The sequence below is a fragment of the Chiloscyllium plagiosum genome, chromosome 2 (assembly GCF_004010195.1).
Source record: "Chiloscyllium plagiosum isolate BGI_BamShark_2017 chromosome 2, ASM401019v2, whole genome shotgun sequence".
Lineage (NCBI taxonomy): Eukaryota > Metazoa > Chordata > Chondrichthyes > Orectolobiformes > Hemiscylliidae > Chiloscyllium > Chiloscyllium plagiosum.
In genome coordinates, this window is record NC_057711.1 from 120,686,948 (window position 1) to 120,710,475 (window position 23,528).

Genomic DNA, 23,528 nt, shown 5'->3' on the forward strand with positions numbered 1-23,528 from the left:
CTTTTGTGAATTATTTAGTTTTGACTGATCTACTTGTTGGAGAAGTATAACATGACTGGATTTGTGTCATTTCCAGTGAAGTAATTCTGTGAAAATGGTACATTCCTATGTATTTCCAGATATTTTGCATTTAAGTCAGAATTTATTTAGTAGTGAGTGAGAACTTACTCATGCAGTGGTGCTTGGCACTTAACATGTAAGTATATCTCTCATAGTCTGAAAACAATGTTTCCACTTTACCATTTCCTGCATTCTCATCTGTGGCTGTGCGATGAGTTGGTGTGGATGGCAAACACTGACACGGTTGCTCTTTGCTGCCTCGCAGCACTGGAGACCCAGGTTCGATTCTAGCCTTGGATGGAATTTGCACGTTCTCCCATGTCTGCAAGGGTTTCTTCTGGGTGCATCGGTTTCCTCCCAGAGTCCAAAGATGTGCAGATTGGGCGAATTGGCAATGGTAAAGTTCAGGGATGTGGAGGCTAGGTAGGTTAGCCAAGGTAAATGTGGAATTACAGGGTACAGGTAGGGACTGGGTCTGGGTGGAATGCTGTGCAGACACTCTGTGCGTACTTAATGGGGTGTATGGCCTTCTTCTGCCATGTAGGGGTACTATGATTCTATGATGTATCCCATAAAGCTGAACTGGATTTCACACTGATTCACTGATAATTTGTTTGGTGCAAACGGTTAAAATCTGATATTAATTTTGCTAGAATGTTAAATTATTTAAATATAAGGGCTTTCTGGCTTAGAAGTTTGGCATGCTCATTCAGATCCTGGTGCAATGTTTGATTGTGGGGAATTTATAGGATGGGTACAGTTAAGCAGAAGTGACACAGTGGGGTGACACAAATTCTGAAAGCCTTTTGAAAGGCTCTGAGACATGTCAGTCTTTTCATGGCCTTTGCCATGGTTACTAGCGGAGTGAGTTGAGATAAGATGGACAGAATTAAAGGGAAAGGATGCACCTGCTGGTATCAATAGAGCAAACAAACACTGATGCTCTGTAAGAGATGCACTGAAGTGACTGCCATGATTGTTGAATCAAAGTCAGTCTGTATGTCAGTCTATATCAAAAGTCTCTACTGTTGTGTTCCGAGCATATGGCAGAAGCAGATTTTGGGTTACAGCTATACTCATTGTCCTTGTCATGTGGTGCATGTTAGGAATGAAAGTCCTCATGGCAGATGGCACAACCAAACATTACATTTGCAATACATGTCATTTGTGGACAGTTAGCCAAGCCTAATCTTGTTGGGTGTAACAATGGTGGATGCACCCAATGAGCTGTGGTTTGCTAATCTACCTTACATGCTACCTTGTCTAGTAACACAAGCTGTGGTTGAATGTTTCTGGGGAACCACAGTCAGGTCTTCACATATATCTGTCCCTTTGGATGTGCTGTCCCAGGCTGTTTTAGGAGTTGCACTTTCGATACGTACTAAACGGCTGCTAAAATATGTTATGCTGACTGTCTTCTTACATGCAAGAGTGTGGGCACTTGTGGATGGGAAGAAAATGTCTTTTGTTCACATAAACCTGTGTGACATTCTCCTTTGGTGGTTCTCTTTTCCTTACAAGCTTGTCGGATGTTAAGACTTTCTCTGGGAAAGTAATGGTGCTGGGGGCAAACAAACTCAATTCAATTTTCACAAAGAAAAGTGATACCTGGAAACTGTTCAGTTGATCTGCATACTGCACTACCCAATGTCTCACAACCTAAGAAAGCCCATCTCTGATTTTTTTTGTTTTGAAAGTGTCACTGACCTGGCATAAGTACATTGGAAAAACAGGGGAGGAGGTAATATTCAGTTTCACACTTTGTTGGCAAGTATTAGGCTCAGGTGAAAGGAGAATTGAAAAGAAAAGAGAAACCAGAGTGTACTAAATGACCAAGGAATGGCAGTTGGAAGAGGAAAGCCAGCTGAGCAGATAACCTTACTCTTCAGCAATCACCTGTCAACATCATATAGATGATTGAAGTGTAATGATGATTGCACAAAGATTTGCACATTGTCTTTTTATTTTCTTAATTTACTAGTGTGGCTATCTCTCCCTTCCTTCCAGCCCTTACTTTGCTTTCTTTACATTCCAAAAAAAGTTTTGAAATGTGGAATTTATTGTAGTTAGCATTACTCTGCTTTGAAAAGTTTGTGCAACAGCCAGGAACAATCAGTTGCAGCACTCTGATGATTCAGTTTTGTGCCACTGTGGTTGGCTAGTGGACAAAAAATAAATAAAAGGTTTTGATTTTCTGACGTGTACTGATATAGATCAGAATTTCCAGTACACTACATGAATACAGCTGAAAGTTATTTGAGGCCTCTTTTACTTAAAAACAATAGTAAATACCTTGTATAAAAAATAGTGCAATCAAAATTAATGACTGAATTCATCTCATGCACTTAAAATGACTGGATTTTGGTTTGGAACTGATTACAGCTAATCTTAAAACACCCATAACTTTTGTGTTTGTGTTGTGTGCAATATTTCTATAAAGTTTCTATTTGCTCGTTTTTGCAGAAAATGTGAAATTAAACATTTTGTAGCAACTGCCTTCAATTTCTATATGGACGTTTTTTGAGTTTCATTTCAAATTACAAATATTTATTGGTTGAAGTACCAATGATTCTGGATTAGTGGTGCTGGAAGAGCACAGCAGTTCAGGCAGCATCCGAGGAACAGTACTGCTCCTTGGATGCTGCCTGAACTGCTGTGCTCTTCCAGCACCACTAATCCAGAATTTGGTTTCCAGCATCTGCAGTCATTGTTTTTACCTGAAGTACCAATGAACTGAGTGTGCAAAAGTTGCTGAATGCAGAACCTCTTGCTCTTCAAGGGACCATTGCAAATTGTTTTCTTGTTTTAAATTAGAAGAAATGTGAAAGACTGAAAAGCTTCACAAATATTTTTTAGATGGCTGCAGGCTCTCAACACAAACTGTGGAGTTTGAGCTGATTTCACACTTTAGCCTTGTTATGTGCCAACATCAGGAAAGTTAAAAAGTGGTCGTAACCTAACTAAAACATGCTATGTCAATTTTGTATTGCTTTTTGGTTTTAGGGATAGAAGGGATTGAAGCCTATGGGGTCAATTGTCCTCTGCCATTGGTGCAGGCAAGCTAAGATATAGAGACTGTCAGCAAGCTGCCAACGCAGCTCTGAAAACTGGTTGAAAAATAAGTTTTAACAGTTGGTCAAACAAAAATCAAAAACATTGTATTAGTAATAGGAGGAAGAAACTTTGAAAGGATGTTCCCCTTTTAAGAGCACCATTACATAAGGAGTTTACTGTAAACTGGCTCAAAATAGGCTTACAAGACAAATAACAGCATTTTCATGAAATTGAGCTCAGCACTGATATTTATAGAATTATGGAATCCCTGTGGTGTGGAAGCAAGCCATTTGGCCCATCGTGTCCACACTGACCTTCTCAAAAGCATCCCACCTGGACCCAATATCCTACCTGATTCCTGTAACGCTGCATTTCCTATGGCTAATTGACCTAGCCCTGTACATCATTGAACACTATGGGCAATTTAGCATGGCAAATCCACCTAACCTGCACATCTTTGGACATTAAACATGTATTTTAAAAGAAATTCTGTATTCCTCTTGAGGCAGAAATTTTCCAGTGTAGTTCCAAACCAACAATGCAGCCAGTCGGAGAATTGCGAGGCAAAGGAATCCGACCAGAAATGGGTTCAAACGCTGAGACTCTTTTTCTCTTGGATATCCGTTGTTGGCACATGCCTAAGTGAATCTACTGTTTGGTGTATAGTTTGGTTACTTAGTGGAGACATAACCATAATTGAATATTAAAAATATTCGTACCATGTTTACTCATGAAAAATAATTGTGACTTGTTATGTGAAAGAAACAAGGTTTCTATTTTCTGACTATTTCTGACTCTTGAATGATTTTTCAAGCTCCCCACAACATTTTACAATCAGGATCTTTGTCGATCATATTGGATCTTATTGCTCACTTTTGTGGTTGATTTGGTTTAGACAATGCAGTTCTCAAAGGAACAATGAAGGACTTGCTTGGTGTCTTTTACTTGTGTGCTGTTTGAATACACATGCATAATATTCACTATATATGCATTGTACAAAAGGTTTTGTATGAAATGTAAAATCTGGTAGTTATCGTAAAATGATTGAACTCTGTCATAACTGTGTATTTAATGAAATACAGAGTAAGCTTGAATTATCCAGTGCACAACATCACTCCTGTACAAGATTAGTGAGGGCAATTTTCTGTCAATATGAAAGACATTTAGCTGTTAATACTTTAATTGTGAAGTAAAGCAGCACTGTCCAATACATGTGGCTAATTGCATTTTTATTTTATTTTTATGAATAAAACACTGTGATGGAATTCCTTATCAGTCATCTTAATGCACATTTACGCAAAGTGTATCTAAACTATATTCCTGCTTCTAAAAAGGTAAACTGAAAAACAACTAGCGTAATTCTTTTTTAAATCACTATGATGGTGTTGCTTCTTTGGTTGCTCGGATTTTAAAAAAAAAATATGTATTACACTGAACATCAACATCACCAGCGTGCACAAACGACTGGGTGAGTTGTGATTATGTTCAGCTTGATCAATCAGAAAAATCACTCCAGATCTGCAGGAGACTGAAAGCCCACCCACTAATGAGCAGCTGTAAAAGAGCCACTAGAACAACATGTGAGCAGCATCCAAGCACATTCTGAAAGGAGAACGGAAGATCACAGATGTGGAATGGGAGGCACACACAGTGTGAGTGACTGAGTGTGTGTATGTGTGTTGCAAAAGCTAAAGGCTCAATGAATACACTTGAAGAAAAATAAACATTTAAAAGGCTGACACCCAAACTGCAAGAATAATCAGGAAAGAATGAATAGGTTGATAGTTGAATAAAATGAATATTTCTAGAAAAGAGAAGATTGAGGAAAGATCTATTGGAAGTTCTTTAAATTTTGAGAAAAATTGATACGGTTGACACAGAGTGTTTTCACTTGTGGACAAATGGAAAACTGGAGGCCATAATAAAAAAACAATCCGATTGGGAATTTAAAAGACATTTCTTCACCCAAACAGTGGTGAATGATTGATCTATTGGAGTGAGCTTGCAAGGAGTTGCACTGTGTCGGTGCTTTCTTGAACCTTTTTGAGGATGTAGAACTTAATTCCACAGGAAGTGGTTGAGGTGAGTAGTACAGAGACTATATTAACATATGAAGGAGAAGAGAACAGAAGGTTATGTTGATGGAAATCAGAGAAGAGTACGCTGGAGCAAAAATAGCAAAAAGGAATTCTTCAGCAAATGTAAACAGTGTCATGTTTCACATTGAATGGTTAAAGACATTTTATTCAGTAAATATGTGCACGTGCAGTCCAATGATCTGTGTTGCGTGAAAGGTATTTTATGGTGAAATGTGTACTTGTGACTGAAATACTGCTGCTGTAGACACACCTGCAGCTGATCAGCCTGTTGTTTTATTGGGAAAAACTAAAATAAAGTATATAGCCACCTATTTATGACCAGATTAAGTATCTAAAGTCATATAGCAGCTTTGTTAACTGAAGTTTCTAGATTATTATTTCCGCCAGGAAGAAGGAAACATTTTAAATATGACACGTCGATGTGAGATATCTGATATTTTGCAGTCCTGGTAGGAATTACACTGGTCTGTAGTTTTGTGGACATCATTGCATCAATTTTGTTATGTTGTTGTATTCAGATTTATTTAGTCCTACTCTCTAGGGCACCAGATGCCCCCTTCCCCGCCCAACCTTTCAGGTGAAAACATTTCAAAGGACGAAGGGAATCCAGTTTCCCACTTGTTCACTATTATCCTATCATATCCAAATTTGGACCCTCATAGAGCAATTAGAACAGCCTGTATCTCCTATTTGTAATGAGCCTTTCTGCATTTCTGTGTCTATAACCCATGAGCCTTCCCTGATGGGAGATCATTATTCTGGAAGAAACAATGTAAATGTAAATGAATATACTCATTAGTGAGTTGCAGAGAAGTCTTTAGTGGTAACATGGTTATAATTCAGTTTGTTATTCCTTTGGTATTCTATATAGAAATTTTATAATCATTATTAGTATTCTACAGTGCTTGTACTGGAGCTAAAATGTTATGCCTATTTAAATATGTCTATTTAAAGAGGGCGCAGGAACAGAGACCATGGGAGTGTATATACACAAATCTTTAAAAGTAGCAGGCAAGTTGAGCAGGCTGTTTGAAAACCGCTTCTCAGATCCTTAGTTTTATCAGAAGGAGTAGAGTCAAAAGTAAGGAAGCTATCTTAAACCTTTATAAAATGCTGGTTAGTCCTCGGTTGGAGTGTTCAGTCCTGGACATTAAATACTTTGTCAAGGCCTTGGAGACGGTACTGAGGAAGTTTGCGAGGCAGAAGGGATCAAGGGATTTCCATTGTTTGAAGAAGCTGGTTTATTTTTCTTAGTGAGGAAAAAGTTAAGAGGAAATTTAAGAGGAATGTTCAAAATTATGCAGATTTGACCAAAGAAACAAGGAGCAACTTCCAGGCACAGAATGGACAATAACATAGGATTTAAGATGAATTGATAAATCACCAGAAGCCCACAGCAGTTGTTAGGATCAAAAATGGCTGTTCAACAAGGTAGTGAAAGCAGGTGTAATTGTATCTTTCCAAAGAGAATTGGATATATAGCTGAAGGGAATCATTTGCAGGGTTGTACAGAAAGGACAGGAGAATGGGATTCATTTGACAGCTGTTCAAGAGGTGGCACAGGTGCACAGTGTTGAATGGCCGCTGTCTGTGCTGTGCCATTCATTAATTCTATATGATTCCACTGGTCTGGCAGTAACCATGTCATTTGCTCTTTACTGTAGGATCTGTCTGTGAAACGTTCCAGATCTCTATCTCCAAGGAGCTGTACTGGAGAAACAGAGGAATGGATAAAATTAAACAAAACAGAACAAAAGATTGAGAGCCTTGAGAAACTTTTAAAAATGAAGGTATTGTACAGTATATGGTAAACACTTGATTATTGACTATTTTAATACATGCCACATTGAGTCAGTTATGCTCGAAGTAGCTATCCCGTTAATTAGTTCCTGTTCGTTGGAGCAATGCATGAAATCAGAATTCCTCAATATCAAGCTTCCTTTTAAACAATCATATGGTGTTGTGTTTTCTATTTTCATCATGTTCAGCAGAACCCTATAAAATAAACCTGGACTAAACCACTGCTTAAAAACAGTCCAAATTATTTTATCTGACCAGATGGATAGGAGGTCAAAGGAGCTGGCAGTTGCTGGTTTTAGCCTCCAAAGCTGAGCAGGGGCCACTGACACTGTCCTGAAGCTTGGTAACCTTGTATATATTGGGTACTAATATTATCAGTGAGATTTGTCTGCAATTTCTGTTTGCAAGCTGTGAGAGACATACTCACCTGGAGGGTATACGTTTGAAAGGAAGAGAAACCTGATGCTGGAAGAGGCTGGGTTTTGAAGTATTATTTATTTTTCTTGTTGGGCTAGGAGGCAGCAGGATGATTGGACCTCCTTAACACAAATTTCCTGATCCCCTATTCGTAATTTGCAAGATCCCCACTCGCTGATTCTGTTTCCTGACTGAGTACCTACATTCTCCTGTGGAATGCCTTCCATATCGATGGAGAATGGTTAAGAAAGATATATACTTCAGTGTTCTTATCCCACAAATAGTGTTCTTCTCACACCTGTCATTCTTTTTGTTGTGTTGCACTAACATTAGTTGATTGTAAGACTGATTTGGAAATTAATTCATTGGACAATGTGCCTTTGTGACGACATTTGGCAAAGTTTTGAATATTTTGGACTCATGTTTTCAGCACTGTTGGTGCCATTTTACTTTCAGACAGGCAAAGCAGGTGCTGTGCTTCAGATGCTGACTCTGCCAAATGATCTTTTGGTGGACGTGAGAGCTGGTACCGTCTGTTGGAATTATGCAGAGCAGGCAGTTGATGTCGATGCTGTCATCTTTGATCTGAACACTTGAGCTGATGTTAACAAATTCATAGTTGAATGTACATTGATATTCAGAGAGGAGGCCCCCAATAGCAGTATTCAAAGGGATCATCAACTGTTTTCTGTTTAGCTACTGATTGATTTCTTCTGCTTTCTGTTGCCATTCTGGTTGTTTAACTTGCTGAAGTCTACAAGTAATGGTATAGCATTTGTTGAAGGACTTTGTCCTGTTTTTAGTGATACAGCACAAATTATTTGCTCTCAGATATAAATGGTAATTTGTATTTCTCTTGTTCTCTAACACGAAGGAGAGAATAAGCAGAGGTAACACAGAGTAGGACATATTGCTGGAAGAGGAGATGAAATAAGGATCTTAGCAGGAGGCTATATCTGCCAACAATGTTCTGTACATATTGCTTCCATTTGAACCTAATTGAGGAGTGGAATCTCAAATGTCTTTGGTTTATCAAGGAAGATCTCCCTGCAATCTGTTGCCTGATGTAACCACAACTGCAGTGTCAGAACAGGACAAATATGGCATTACCAGTGGTTGTGAAGATAACTATGCCAAAGAACTTTTATTTGTCTGGCTGCTTCCAGACGAGACCTGGAGATATTGCCAGATCTCTTGACTTGCCATCATTGTTCCATAATAGAGGCCACAAAGGCTCGGTATTTCATGACAGCTGAATACAAATGCACATATGACTTTGGAAGAGTTTGAGTTTACCAATTTATTGACAGGCCATTTACTGTATGCTGAGAGTTATGCTGTATGGTACCCTAAAATGTACTACACTGGAGAGGATTCTACTCACTGAAAGTACAGGTAATGTGCAGTCATACATTAGGTGTTATGTAAGTCACTGCCTAGTATCCTGGCAATTGTCATGATACCTTCATTCTGCAACAGTTGATGCACATTTGAGCCATCATGACAACCGACAGTTGGTTCCTGAGGAACAAGGGCTAGTTGCTGACTAAATGATTCAATATTTCTGTTGTGAAACTTTCACTTGTAGGTAGTATGTATATACAGTATGCCTTGCTGTTGTGTGTAATGTAGTGATTACAATGTTTTTGCAATCTGACTGCTGTGGAAGATCCTTGTATTTCTTCATGGGGTGTGTACTATTTGTTAAGGATTGCTGTGTGCTGCACAGTCTTGCGACTGAAAGGGCATAGTCCTCACCATCTAGAATCATAAGAAATTTGAGCAGGGATAAGACATTCAATTCCTTGAACGTTCTGCATCTTTCAATAAGATCAGGGCCAATTCAATTGTGGCTTTAACTCCACATTGATGCCTGACGTCATAATGCTCAATTCCCAACCAACACATCATCTATCTAGATGTAATCAACTTAGTGCTAATGAGCCCAACCCCAAGTTCCTATTCACCAACAGTGATACATCTTGGGCAGAATTTTTGTTGGCCAGACGGTTGCTATTGAAATATGGATGGGAGTTACACATAGGAGCCCTCCAGAAGCCCCATTTAGCACATTCCAAAGGAATTGTTCAGGAAGCTGAGTTTTCTGCTGGGCAGCCTTTACACTAGGATCCCTGTAAAAATCTCCCTTTTAATCAGAGACTTTGGAGAAGTCTGATGAAATAAAATAGTGCTAAGGAAATGTTAGTCTATAGAATACATAGTATAACTCTTGAATGATTATTAAGCAGGCTCCACGCTTATCTCACACACAGCAACTACTTCTCCCCCAGACCACTTACACCTCTGCATCTCCCTCCCTGCGAACAAACCCTGATCCGGCACTCTCTTGCTCCACCCAGACCCAACTCCTCATCACCCTGCAGAATCCAATATCAGATCTCACCATACCACGACGTGACCCAATCCAGCCACCAAACCCCCACGGGCCCCTGCCATTGGAAACAGACCCAAACAGACTTCTGTCTCCGTCCTCCATCATTCCTGACCCTTGGCCATTCCTCCTCTCCCCAGCAGACCCAATCGAGCCCTCCCCTCACCCCGGCAAACCAACTGATGTGTTGGAGCACAGATTACTAGTGTGTTGTTACAGTCTGCAAGCCCCTTTGCACACTGGTATCTGCAGTTATACTGGCAGCAGTCTGAGCTTGCATCATCTCAACGTGAGTTCCCAAAAGCTTTTGCTGGTGCTGCAGTGGAAGCAGAGACAGCATCTATCAGATCCTGCATCATGGTCCAGGTCTGCAAGTGCTCTCATGGAGTCCACCATCACTTTCATGCAGGAAATCTCTGTACAAAGCCCAGTGCCAAAATGGCACTACCCTTCTCCATGCTCCTTGATATTGACAGCAGGCTGTCTGGCATGACTGGCAGTGCACCTGTCACAACCACATAAGAGGCATGGCTTCAGAGTAGTCTGAACTAAGAATTTATATCTGTGTTTCAATTTAAAAATAACCAACACAGCTGTATGTTTTAATGGAAATAAAAGGTTAGTTTATGACTCAGTTGTTGCTAATGGCAATGATAGAAAAAGGTGATATAGTTATGAGCTAAAATACAGAAGATAAAAATGAGATCTGTATTTACTCCACCTGGCTTGCTTAATTTTCTTTTGTGAAGAAAGCTAATCTGTTTTAAAATAGACCGAACATGTTTTACAAAATGGCCACCAGAAACTAAAAATTTCCTTTTTTTATCAGAAGAGAAGGACAACAAACTTTAAGTCAGATTTAGCATTGCCTCTGTATTTAGACAATTGGAGGTTGCCCCCAAAGCTGGACTGAGCAAAACAGGTTCTGGGAATGAATGAAAAGTGCTTTGTATCACTGCTATGACACTGTAGGTTGTGGATCTTGGTAACTTTCTTTAAGACAACAGTCTTGTCTTTTTGTTGAGAAGCAGTTGCTGTTTCAAGGTGTCTCCCTACATGTATTCTGGGTAATCCAGATGGAGGACGGGAGAAATTTCTGGCTGTAACAGGCTATTCCTTTTTTGAGGTATTTTAGGTGTTGAGATTATTTCCTCAAATTCCAGGAGCAGCAATTACTGTTTTATATGCTGTTGCATTGTTTTGGAAGTTTGGAGGGAAAAAAGCCAAAACAATGGCACTTTTAAAAGAGAGAGGGACAAACAAAGGCAGCACATTGTCAGGTCAGTGCAGGAGAGATAAAGAAACCCACACTGCTAACTGACACAGCAGTGAACCTGTGCAGTTACTGCCTTTGCTGTTGAATTCATGTATTGCTGGACATTGGAGTGCATCCAGGAAAATAAACAAACAGTGAAGTTCACAACTGATCTTGGGGGAACCAGTTTGGCAGAGGTTACAGCACAGAAACAGATACGTGAATAGTTTTAAGTATAGCCTTGCTGTAAATCTACAATAGTGAGTAGAGTGGGTTCTTTCTTGATTATATGTTTATTTGAGATACGTCTCTTGATTAAGTTTAAAAATATAAAGTATAAATATTAAGCTAACCTCGAGCAGTGTTTTGTAGAGGAATAAGACCGTGCTATTTACTGGGTCTGTTGATTGGAAGAAGCAAAAATGGCCCTCAGTAGAGTGATATGTTCCTCTTGTGGGATATGGGAGTTTAGGGAGAGTTTATGTGTCACTGAGGAATATATTTGCAATAAATGCCGTTAGTTGCGAATCCTATCAGATCGAAGGGATCAGTTGAAGCAAAAGTGAGAGGCAATGAGGAATTTACAACAGCAAAGGGGTGTGAAGAATGGCAGTTATAGGAAGGGAGAAAAGTTGCAGATACAGTCACATAGATGGGTTAATTCCAGAAAAGGGAAGAGAGGTAGGCAGGTAGTGCATGAGTCTTCTGTGGCAATCCTCATTTCAAACAAGTATGCTGTTTTGGAAAATGTAGGGAGTGATGGATTCTCAGGGGAATGTAGCACAAACAGCCAAGTTTCTGGTACTGACACTGGCTCTAATGCAGTGAAGAGTACATCGGATTCCAAGAGATCGATTGTGTTAGGGGTCTCTGTAGTCTGAGGGACAGACAGATGTTTCTGTGGCCAGCAGCAAACAAATCAGAATGGTGTGTTGCCACCCTGGTGCCAGGACCAATAATGTGTCAGAGAGGGTGCAGAGTGTTCTCAAAGGGGAGAGGGCCCAGCAAGAGGTCATTGTCCACATTGGAACCAATGACATAGGAAGGGAAAAGGATGAAATTCTGAAGGGAGAATATAGAGAGTTAGACAGGAATTTAAAAAGGAGGTCCTCGATAGTAGTAATATCTGCTACAAGCTAGTGAGGATAGAAATAGAACGATAGAGCAGATGAATGCATGGCTGTGGAGCTGGTGTATAGGAGAAAGATTCACATTTTTGGATCATTGGAATCTCTTCTGGGCAAGAAGTGACCTGTACAAGGAGAATGGATTGCACCTGAATTGGAAGGGGACTAATATACTGGCATGGAGATTTGCAAGCGCTGCTCGGGATAATTTAAACTAGGAAGGTGGATGGTGGGACCCAGGGAGATAGTGAGGAAAGTGATCAATCTGAGACTGCTGCAGTTGAGAAAAGGAGCAAGTCAAGCAGTCAGGGCAGTCAGGGACAAAGCAGAGAACAAGATAGGATTGATAAATTAAATTGCTTTTATTTCAATGCAAGAGGCCCAATGCATGGTTAGGAACGTGAGACTGGGATGTCATAGCAATTACAGAAATGTGGCTCAGCCATTGACGTGACTGGCAGCTAAATGTTGCAGGAAACAAATGCCACAGGATGGACCGAAAGGGAGGCAAGAGAGAAGGGAGAGCTGTACTGAGGGAGGATATTCCTGGAAATAAATCCAGGAAAATTATTTGGGTGGAACTGAGACATAAGAAAGAGATGATCACCTTATTGGGGTTGTATTATAGACCCCCTCGTCAGCAGGAAATTCAGAAACAAATTTGTGAGGAGATCGCAGTCATCTATAAGAATAATAGGGTGGTTATGGTCAGGGATTTTAACTTTCCAAACATAGACTGGGACTGCCATAGTATTAAGGGTTTAGATGGAGAAGAATTTGTTAAGTGGGTACAAGAAAATGTTCTGATTCAGTGTGTGGATGTACCTAGGCGAGAAGGTGCAAGACATGACCTACTCTTGGGAAATAAGGCAGGGCAGGTGACTGAGGTGTCAGTGGGGGAGCAGTATGGGGCCAGCGACCATAATTCTATTCGTTTTAAAATAATGATGGAAAAGGATTGACCAGATCTAAAAGGTGAAGTTCTAAATTGGAGGAAGGCTAATTTTGACGGCATTAGGCAAAAATTTCAAAGGCTGATTGGGGGCAGATGTTCGCAGGTAAAGGGACAGCTGGAAAATGGGAAGCCTTCAGAAATGAGATAACGAGAGTGCAGAGACAGTATATTCATGTTAGGTTGAAAGGAAAGGCTGGTAGGTGCAGAGAATGCTGGATGACTAGAGAAATTGAGAGTTTGGTTAAGATAAAGAAGGAAGCATATGTCAGGTATAGACAGGATAGATAGAGTGAATTCTTAGAAGAGTATAAAGGCAGGAATATACTTAAGAGGCAAATCAGGAGGGCAAAAACAGGACATGAGATAGCTTTGGCAAATAGAGTTAAGGAGAATCCAAAGGGACTTTACAAATATATTAAGGACAGAAGGGTAACTGGGGAGAGAATAGGGCCCCTCAAGGATCAGAAAGGCGGCCTTTGTGTGGAGTCGCAGGAGATGGGGCAGATACTAAACGAGTACTTTGCATCAGTGTTTACTATGGAGAAGGACATGGAAGATATAGAATGTAGGGAAATAGATGGTGACATCTTGAAGAATGTCCATATTACAGAGGAGGAAGTGCTGGATGTCTTGAAATGCATAAAAGTGGATAAACCAAAGGTGTACCCTAGAACTTTGTGGGAAGCTAGAGAAGTGATTTCTGGCCCCTTTGCTGAAGATATTTGGCATGACGGTGAATACACTTGCCAACTTTTATAGGTGTTTCATCGGGAGCATTCTGTCTGGATGTATCACAACTGGCCCCTTGACTTGTCCGGACTTGTCCGACCTGCCCAGCTCCTTTTCCACCTATCCACTCCACCCTCTCCTCCCTGACCTATCACCTTCATCTCCTCCCCTACTGACCTATTGTACTCTATGCTACTCTATCCCCACCCCCACCCTCCTCTAGCTTATCTCTCCATGCTTCAGGCTCTCTGCCTTTATTCCTGATGAAGGGCTTTTGCCCGAAACGTCGATTTTGCCTGTCCTCGGATGCTGCCTGAATTGCTGTGCTCTTCCAGCACCACTGATCCAGAATCTGGTTTCCAGCATCTGCAGTCATTGTTTTTACCTCACTACCTAGTATGGCAACTGTACCATTCAAGATCGGAGACAGTTACAGAGAGTGGTGAACTCAGCCCAGACAATCACAAAGGCCAATCTCTCATCTACAGAATCCATCTACCAGGGCTGCTGTCAAGGAAAGGCCGCCAGCATTCTCAAAGATCCATCCCACCCTGGCAATGTTTTTCTACAACCTCTACTGTCGGTGAGAAGATACACAAGCCTGAACACACGCACCAGCTGATTTTGAAACAGTTTCTACTCTACTGTTGTTAGAATGCTGAATGGACTCACAAACTGTTAATATTCAACAATACCTTTTTTTTTGTTTTTGCCACTGTTTACCTGTTATTTACTTATCTATGCTCCTTAACTCTGTGATCTGCCTGTATTGCTCGCAAGACAAATGCTTTTCTCTGCACCTTGGGACACGTGACAATAAATTCAATTCAATTCAATTTGATTGAGTTTTTTGAAGAAGTAACAAAGAGGATTGATGAGGGCAGAGTAAGGCATTTGACAAGGTTCCCCATGGGAGACTGATTAGCAAGGTTAGATCTCTTGGAATACAGGGAGAACGAGCCATTTGGATACAAAACTGGCTCGAAGATAGAAGACAGAGAGTGGTGGTGGAGGCCTGTGTTTTTCAGACTGGAGGCCTGTGACCAGTGGAGTACCACGGTGCTGGGCCCACTACTTTTCCTCATTTATATAAATGATTTGGATGTGAATATAGCAGGTATAATTAGTAAGTTTGCAGATGACACCAAAATCGGAGGTGTAGTGGACAGTGAAGATTACAACAGGATCTTGATCAGATGGGCCAGAGGGCTGAGGAACGGTAGATGGAGTTTGATTTAGATAAATGCGAGGTGCTGCATTTTGGGAAAGCAAATCTTAGCAGGATTTAGCACTTAATGGTAAGGTCCTAGAGAGTGTTGCTCAACAAAGAAACCTTGGAGTGCAGGTTCATAGCTTCTTGGATGTAGAGTCGCATGTAGCTAGGATAGTGAAGAAGGCGTTTGGTATGCTTTCTTTTATTGGTCAGAGCATTGAGTATAGGAGTTGGGAGGTCATGTGGTGGCTCGACAGGACATTGGTTTGACCCCTTTTGGAATATTGCGTGCAATTCTGGTGCCCTTCCTATCAGAAGGATGTTGTGAAACTTGAAAGGGTTCAGAAAAGATTTACAAGGATGTTGCCAGGGTTGGGAGGGTTTAAGCTATAGGGAGAGGTTGAATACTCTGGGACTGTTTTCCCTGTAGCGTTGGAGGCTGAGGGGTGACCTTATAGAGGTTTATAAAATCATGAGGGTCATTGATAGGATAAGTAGACAAAGTCAGGTGGGTGAGTCCAGAACTAGAGGGCATAGGTTTAGGGTGAGAGGGGAAGGATATGAGAGACCTAAGGGGCAACCTTTTCATGCAGCGGGTGGTATGTGTACGGAATGAGTTGCCAGAGGAGGTGGTGGAGGCTAGTACAATTGCAACATTTAAAAGGCATTGGGATGGATGTATGAGGAGTGAGGGTTTGGAGGGATACGGGCCATGTGCTGGCAAATTAGAGTAGATTAGGTTGAGATATCTGGTCGGCATGGATAACTTGGACCGAAGGGTCAGCTTTCGTGCTGTACGTCTCTATGACTGGATAGTTCTCCAAAAATTGCTGTTTTCAGACAGTTTTATCGCAGTCAAACAAAATGAATGCTCATGTTAATTTTGATGAGTTTGTATTCCACAGCAGATATGTTGGAATTCCTTGTGATGTCCTTCCTGATGCCTGGTTGACATTACAGAAGCATTATAATCTTCACATCTTTTGAGGGTTCTTTGGACCATCCTAAAATCTTTGAATTATTTGATGAGCTTTTGTGGTTGCCTCTTAAGAGAACACAGACTGATTGTCTACTTTTGGCTGCTGCTCAGTCCACAATGAATCTTTTGGTTTCTAGTAGCTACTTTGTAAGACTCCTTATGTCCATTTTAAAGAAGATTAGCTTTCTTTACAAAATATATAGTAAACTAGTACTAAATATTGCCATAGCCTTACCAGACTAGAGGACTACTCTTTCATTAGTGGGAGCTGACTGTTGGTGTTTTAACCTGAACGTTACCATGCCTCAGGTGAGGGGAAAGGTAGAGAAGGAGAATCCTTCATAATAACCTCAGCTGGTGCAGGAAATGAACCAATGCTTTTGGCGAAACTCTGCAACATAAACCGGCTGTCCAGGCAACCGAGCTAACCAACCACCCTTAATATTATAACTACACTTCCAAGACAGGCCAGACGTTTCAGGATGTCAACTTACCATCCTTCTTCTGTATGCTATGCATTTGAAATCCTTACTGAAGTCCTCTGTAGCAAAACTGTATGTAACCTTGCTCTCTGATTAAATGTTTCCTGTGTTATCATGATTCCTGCCCTGTCTGCAGGTCACCCATTTCTTCTGTCTCACTAGGTGTAGATTCTGCTTCAATCTTCTAATTATATTCAATATCAGTGTCCGATGGGATTTTTTCTAACTGCTTTCCTTCACCACCTCTGTCGCTGTTTTTGGATATCTAACAATGGAGAACATAGTTGGGATTATCTAGAAAGAATTTTATTTTAAAATTATTTTGGAATGTGACCACCTGTTAAGCCGGTTTTTGTTGTTGATTCCCCTTGAAAAGCTGGTGATGAATTACCATCTGAATTGCTACAGTCCATGTGGTGTAGGGACATCCACAACTCCAAGACTTTGATCCAGTGGTAGAAAAGAAATGGAAATATTATTCAAAGTCAGGATGTTGTGTGTGGCTTGGAGGAAACCTTGTATGGTGGTGCTAATGAGTATCTGCTGACTTTTCTAATTGATCGTGGTTGCAAGTATGGAGAATACCGTTGGTGAGTTGATGAGATACTGCAGTGAATCTTGCAAATTGCATAAACTGCTGCTACTATATGTCAGTGGTGGATAGGATGCTAATTAAATGGCTGCTTTGTCCTGGATGGTGGTGAGTATTTTGACTGTTGTTGAAGCTGCACTCATTTGAGCAACTAGAATGTGTTCTGTCACATTCCTGACTTGTGCATTACACACTGCACTTTAAGGAGGCAGGATGTGAATTAGTCGCAACAAATTTTCTAAACTCAGACTTGCTTTGTAGCTACTATATTTACGAGGCCTGTCAAGTTCAATTTCTGTCCAATGGAAAACACGGAATGTTGATAGTGGGAGATTCAATGATGGTAATGCCACTAAAAGTCATGGGGCAATGGTTAGATTTTTTCTTGGTTGAGATGGTCAATGTCAGGCTCTTGTGTGGCAGGAATTTACTTCTCATAGCATGAACATTGTTTCTTGCTGCACATGGACACCAATTACTTCAGTATCTGAGAGGATGTGAATGGTGCTGGACATTGTGCAGTCATCAGTGAACACTCCTACTTCTGACTTTATGATGGAGGAAAGGCCACTGATGAATCAGCTGAAGATGATGGGGCCTAGGACACTGTGGGATTCAGGACCAACAAATACAACTATGTTTTGTGCTAGGTATGACTCCAGTCTGTGAAGTGTTTGCTGTCTGATTCTTCTGAGACCATTGAGACAGAGGTGAGAAGAATTTTTTTCTGAGAGAGGGCCATAAGTCTTTAGAACTCTGTTTCCAGCACCTTCTGAGGAAAAGTGTCCATAAATAATTTTAATGCAGACGGGTGGCACGGTGGCTCAGTGGTGAGCTCTGCTGCCTCACAGCACCAGGGATCCAGGTTCAATTCCCGCTTCGGGTGACTGTCTGTGTGGAGTTTGTACATTCTCCCTGTGTCTGGGTGGGTTTCCCCTGGGTGCTCCGGTTTCCTCCCACAATCCAAAGATGTGCAGGTCAGGTGAATTGGCCATGGTAAATTGTCCATAGTGTTAGGTACATTAGTCAGGGGTAAATATGGGGAATGGGTCTGGGTTGGTTACTCTTTGGAAGGTCGGTATGGATTTGTTAGGCCGAAGGGCCTGTTTCCGTACTGTAGGTAATCTAATCTAATCTAATCTAAATAGCTCCTTCATTAGTAAGGAGATAAATGGCTATTACAATAGGTGGGAAAGTGGAGCAGATTAGCCATGATCTAATGGAATGGTTGCTGAGTGGTCTACTCCTGTTATTTATAAATTTTCTCAATTGATTCCAATTGTGTCTTGCATTCCTGGTGCATAAAGAAAACAAGAGAGATATGGCAACAACATCTGCTATTTGTAAATCAGAAGTGATTTTGGAATGAGGGCGAGCCCACATTTGAGAAGGAGGATATAGTGTGAAAATATCATCATCTTCAATGCTTTAACTTCACTCCTGCTCACAGCACCAATCAGGGTCACTCCACTTTTTTGTGTTCACCACCTCCATTTGGATTTGAAGATGTGCAGCCATGCTCAACTCTCTGGTTAGCTGCTGCTGCTTGCAGTTGTTTGACATCCAGTTCTTCCTGAAAGTAGAACATATAGCAATAGTTATTTTAGGGTATGCTTGATACAGTTGTCTCTGCTGAGTGGCCGATTTTGTGTGTGCAGGCTGTGGGTTGTGGGTCGGAGGCTTGTAAATGCATGATGGTGAGGTAAAGCCATGAATGTGCGATACGAGTTCTGATTTATAAAGATTAAAGTAGAGTGAGTAATAGGGGTGTGATGCATTGTGCAGGAACTAAGACTGTGCAGTTGATAAAATATGTCGTATACAGTTGAATTCACTCACTTTGCTTGGTGTGTGAACTCACTGAACATCTCGTTGCATCTCAGCCAAGTCCCTTGGGCTGAAGACCTCGGATTGATTGCCACAACTACTTTGTTCCACTACACTCTGAGAGTTTGGAAGGTTTTCTGGTTTCCTTTAGATAAATTGCATATTTGTTCCTCTGTACTTCTTGATCACAGTGTTCAACGCAGGGTGACTTGAACATACTGCCTGAATTGGACACACACATTGTGCTCTCATCATATATAGCGATCCCTGCATCAATTTTTGGATCAGAATGAATTCACAGAAGTAAATCTTAAAAGTTTCAAAACCTAATCTGCCAAATTGGACAGAAGTCTATAGCATTGTTAAAATCTGCATCCCGTCCATTCGTCCACTTGTTAAGCACAATGTACAGATTGAACAGTTTTTACTGTAATTCTGTTCAGGATTGATCAAAGTCCTCTGGCAAAGAACATCAGTGAGCTTGGAAGAAGCCAACATAATTTTGAAGTGCATTTTTCAATGCTTAAATGGTTTTATTTAAGTAAAAATCTTATATTTTCTATCAATCATTAATAGCTTGTAGGTTTGGCTGTGCTAATTTGGGTCCTGATAGGAACATAAGAATATTGATGTAGGAGCAGATCTAGGCCATTCAGTTCTTCATGCCTACTCTGCCATTCAATAAGATCATGGCTTACATGATTGCAGTATTAATGTCACTTTTTTGTCTCCACCCACCCCCAAAACTCTTGACAGTCTTGTCTATCAAACATCTTTGTAATTCAGCCTTAAATAAATCCAATGATGTAGTTTTTGCTGTTCACTGGGGAATGGAATTTAATAGACTAACAACAGTCTGAGAGCAAAACATCTCCATTTTAAAAGAGAGAACTCTTATTTTTAAACTCTGTCCCTTAATTTTTTGTTTCCTCCACCAGAGGAAACATTCTCTCACAATCTACCCTGTCAGGTTCCCTCAGGATCCCATACGTTTCAGTCATATCAGCTCTCATTTTTGTAAACGACAATAGTTAGAAGCCTAATGTTTGAAACTTTCTACATAAGAAAAGACTTCCAAAGATAAGTTGCGGACCTTCTCTGAACTGCTCAAAAACAATTAAGTCCTTTTTCTGGAAAGGAGACCAAAATTGTACACAATATTGAGATGTGACCCAAAGATCTGCAGTAAAGTTTTTCTACTCCTAAATTCCCCTTGTAATAAAAAAAATTATTAACTTCACAATCACTTCCTGAACCTGCATAATAACCTTTTGTGATTCATATACTAAGAAATCCAGGTCTCTCTGTACCTCTGAGTTACAGAATCCCCCTCCATTTAAAAGTAGTAACCTGTTTTCCAATCATCCTTGCCAAAATGGGGACATCCACATCTTCTCATTCTCCATTTACTGCTCCTTTGCAGACTCACTCACTCCTCTTGATGATTTAATTTCTAATCATTGATTCAATGGCAAATGTATCTCCCATATTTCCAGTCCCCATTTCCAAGTGATTGGTGTAGATTGCAATTTCCCCCTGTACTAATCCATGTGGCAATCCACTAAGTACAGTTTTCCAAACCAAAAATAATCAATTGAACCCTCGTCTGCTTCCAGTTAACTAACCAATCTTTTATCCATGCTAATATGTTACTTCTTACACCATGAGGTTTTATTTTCAGTAGTAGCCTTTGATGTGGCATTTTATCAGATGCCTTGTGAAAATCAAGGTAACCAAATCTTCAGGTTCCTCTTTGTCCACTTTATTTGTTACTTTGATTTTTCCTAATCATAGACTTCAATGCAATTTTCTTTTCCTGAAATCATGTTGGCTCTTGCTGACCATGTTGTGATTTTCTAAGTATTTGGTATAGCCTCCTTAAGAATGGATTCTTATAATTTTCTAAGGGAAGAAGCCAGGATAACTGGTCTATTTAATTAAATTAATTTTAATTTTAATTTAATTTAAATTTAAAATTTTTAATGCTCTCAATGTTGTATCAACATTTTATCCCACTCTAAGATCAAACCAACTGACATTTTTCAGGAATAAAAGAATGACTAGGGTAGGAATAGGTCCAGTCAAGGATCGTAGTGGGAAGTTGCGTGTGGAGGCTGAAGAGATTGGGGAGACACTGAATGAATACTTTTCGTCGGTATTCACTCAGGAACAGTTCATTGTTGCTGATGTGAATACTGAGTCACAATTAATTAGAATGGATGGCTTTGAGGTATGTAGGGAAGAGGTGTTGGAAATTCTGGAAAGGGTGAAAATAGATAAGTTCCCTGGGCCTGATGGCATTTATCCTAGGATTCTCTGGGAAGCAAGGGAGGAGATTGCAGAGCCATTGACCTTGATTTTTATGTCCTCGTTGTCTACAGGAATAGTGCCAGAAGACTGGAGGATAGCAAATGTGGTTCCCTTGTAACTATAGGCCGGTGAGTCTCACTTCTGTTGTGGGCAAAGTCCTAGAGAGAATTGTAAGGGATAGGATTTATGCACATCTAGATAGGAATAATGTGATCAAGGATAGTCAGCAGGTCGTGCCTCACAAACCTTATCCAATTCTTTGAGAAGGTAACTAAGGAGGTGGACGAGGGGAAAGCAGTAGATGTGGTGTACATGGATTTTAGTAAGGCGTTTGATAAGGTTCCCCATGGTAGACCACTGCAAAAAATACGGAGGTATGGCATGGAGGGTGAGTTGGAAGTTTGGATTAGGAATTGGCTGGCTGGAAGAAGACAGAGGGTAGTAGTTGATGGCAAAGGTTCATCTTGGAGAGCCGTCACTAGCGGTGTTCCGCAAGGATCTGTTTTGGGACCATTGCTGTTTGTCATTTTTATAAATGACCTGGAAGAGGGGTTAGAAGGTTGGGTGAGCAAGTTTGCGGATGACACGAAAGTCGGAGGAGTTGTTGACAGTGAGGAAGCATGTGGCAGGTTACAGAAGGATATAGAGAAGCTGCAGAGCTGGGCAGAAAGGTGGCAAATGGAATTCAATGTAGCTAAGTGTGAGGTGATTCACTTTGGGAAGAATAACAAAAAGATGGGGTACTGGGCTAATGGTCGGATACTTGGTAGTGTGGATGAGCAGAGGGATCTTGGTGTCCATGTACACAGATCTCTGAAAGTTGCCACCCAGGTAAATAGTGCGGTGAGGAAGGCATATGGCGTACTGGCTTTTATCGGTAGAGGAATTGAGTTCCGGAGTCCGGAGGTCATGATGCAGTTGTATAAGACACTGGTACGGCCGCATCTGGAATATTGTGTGCAGGTGACCATGAGAACCTTTTTCCACATATGGAGTCAGCTATTACGAGGGGGCATAGCTTTAAATTAAGGGGTGGTAGGTATAGGACAGATGTTAGGGGTAGATTCTTTACTCAGCGAGTCGTGAGTTCATGGAATGCCCTGCCAGTAGCAGTGGTGGACTCTCCCTCTTTATGGGCATTTAAATGGACATTGGCTAGGCATATGGAGGACAGTGGGCTAGTGTCGGTTAGGTGGGCTTGGATCGGCGCAACATCGAGGACCAAAGGGCCTGTACTGCGCTGTATTTTTCTATGTTCTACGACATACCCTTTATTTTACGATTATCCGTGTGCCTAAGAGTTGCTTAAATGACCCGAATGTATCTGACTCTATTACCTCTACTGGCAGTGCATTCCACGCACCTACCACTCTCTGTGTAAAGAACCTACCTCTGACATCTTCCCTAAGCCTTCCTCCAAACACCTTAAAATTATGTCCCCTCGTGATAGCCATTTCTGCTCTCGGAAAAAGTCTCTGGATATCCACTGTATCTTTGCCTCTCATCATTTTGTACACCTTTATTAAGTCACTTATCATTCTTCTTTGCTTCTATGAGAAAAGCTCTAGTTCCTTGAACTTTTCTTCATAAGACATGCCCTCCAATCCAGGCAGCATCCTGGTAAATCTCTTCTGCGCCCTCTCTAAAGCTTCCATATCCTCCCTATAATGAGGTGATCAGAAGTGAACACAGTATTCCAAGTGTGGGCTAACCTGGGCTTTCTAGAGCTGCAGTTTAACCTCATGGCTCATAAAGTTCAATCCCACTGCTAATGAAAACCAACACACCATACACCTTCTTAACAACCCTATCAACTCAGGTGGCAACTTTGAGGGATCTATGGACGTGGACCCTAAGATCCCTCTGTTCCTCCACACTGCCAAGAATCCTGCCTTTAACTCTGTAGTCTGCATTCAAATTTGACCTTCCAAAATGAATCACTTCACACTTGTCCAGGTTGAACTCCATCTGCCACTTCTCATCCCAGCTCTGTATCTTGTTAATGTCCTGTTGCAACCTACAACAACCTTCCACACTATCTCCAACTCCACCAATCTTCATGTCATCGGTAAACTTACTAAACTACCCCTTCCACTTCCTCATCCAAGTCATTTATAAAAATCATGAAGAGCAGAGGTCCCAGAACAGATCCCTGTGAAACACCACTGGTCACTGAGCTCCAGGCTGAATACTTTACAGCACATCCTCCATCTTAAATCAACCTGTTCGAGCATATC

The 23,528-nt window shown here is 40.9% G+C and overlaps 1 protein-coding gene across 1 annotated transcript in view; it reads left to right on the forward strand.

The window, feature by feature from the left end:
* Positions 1-23,528, forward strand: part of cntln (centlein, centrosomal protein) — a 469,267-nt gene that overhangs the window by 169,414 nt on the left and 276,325 nt on the right. Inside the window, exon 11 of the mRNA XM_043717668.1 lies at positions 6,878-7,003. Coding sequence (XP_043573603.1) covers positions 6,878-7,003 — 126 coding nt within the window. The remainder of the gene's footprint in view (positions 1-6,877; positions 7,004-23,528) is intronic.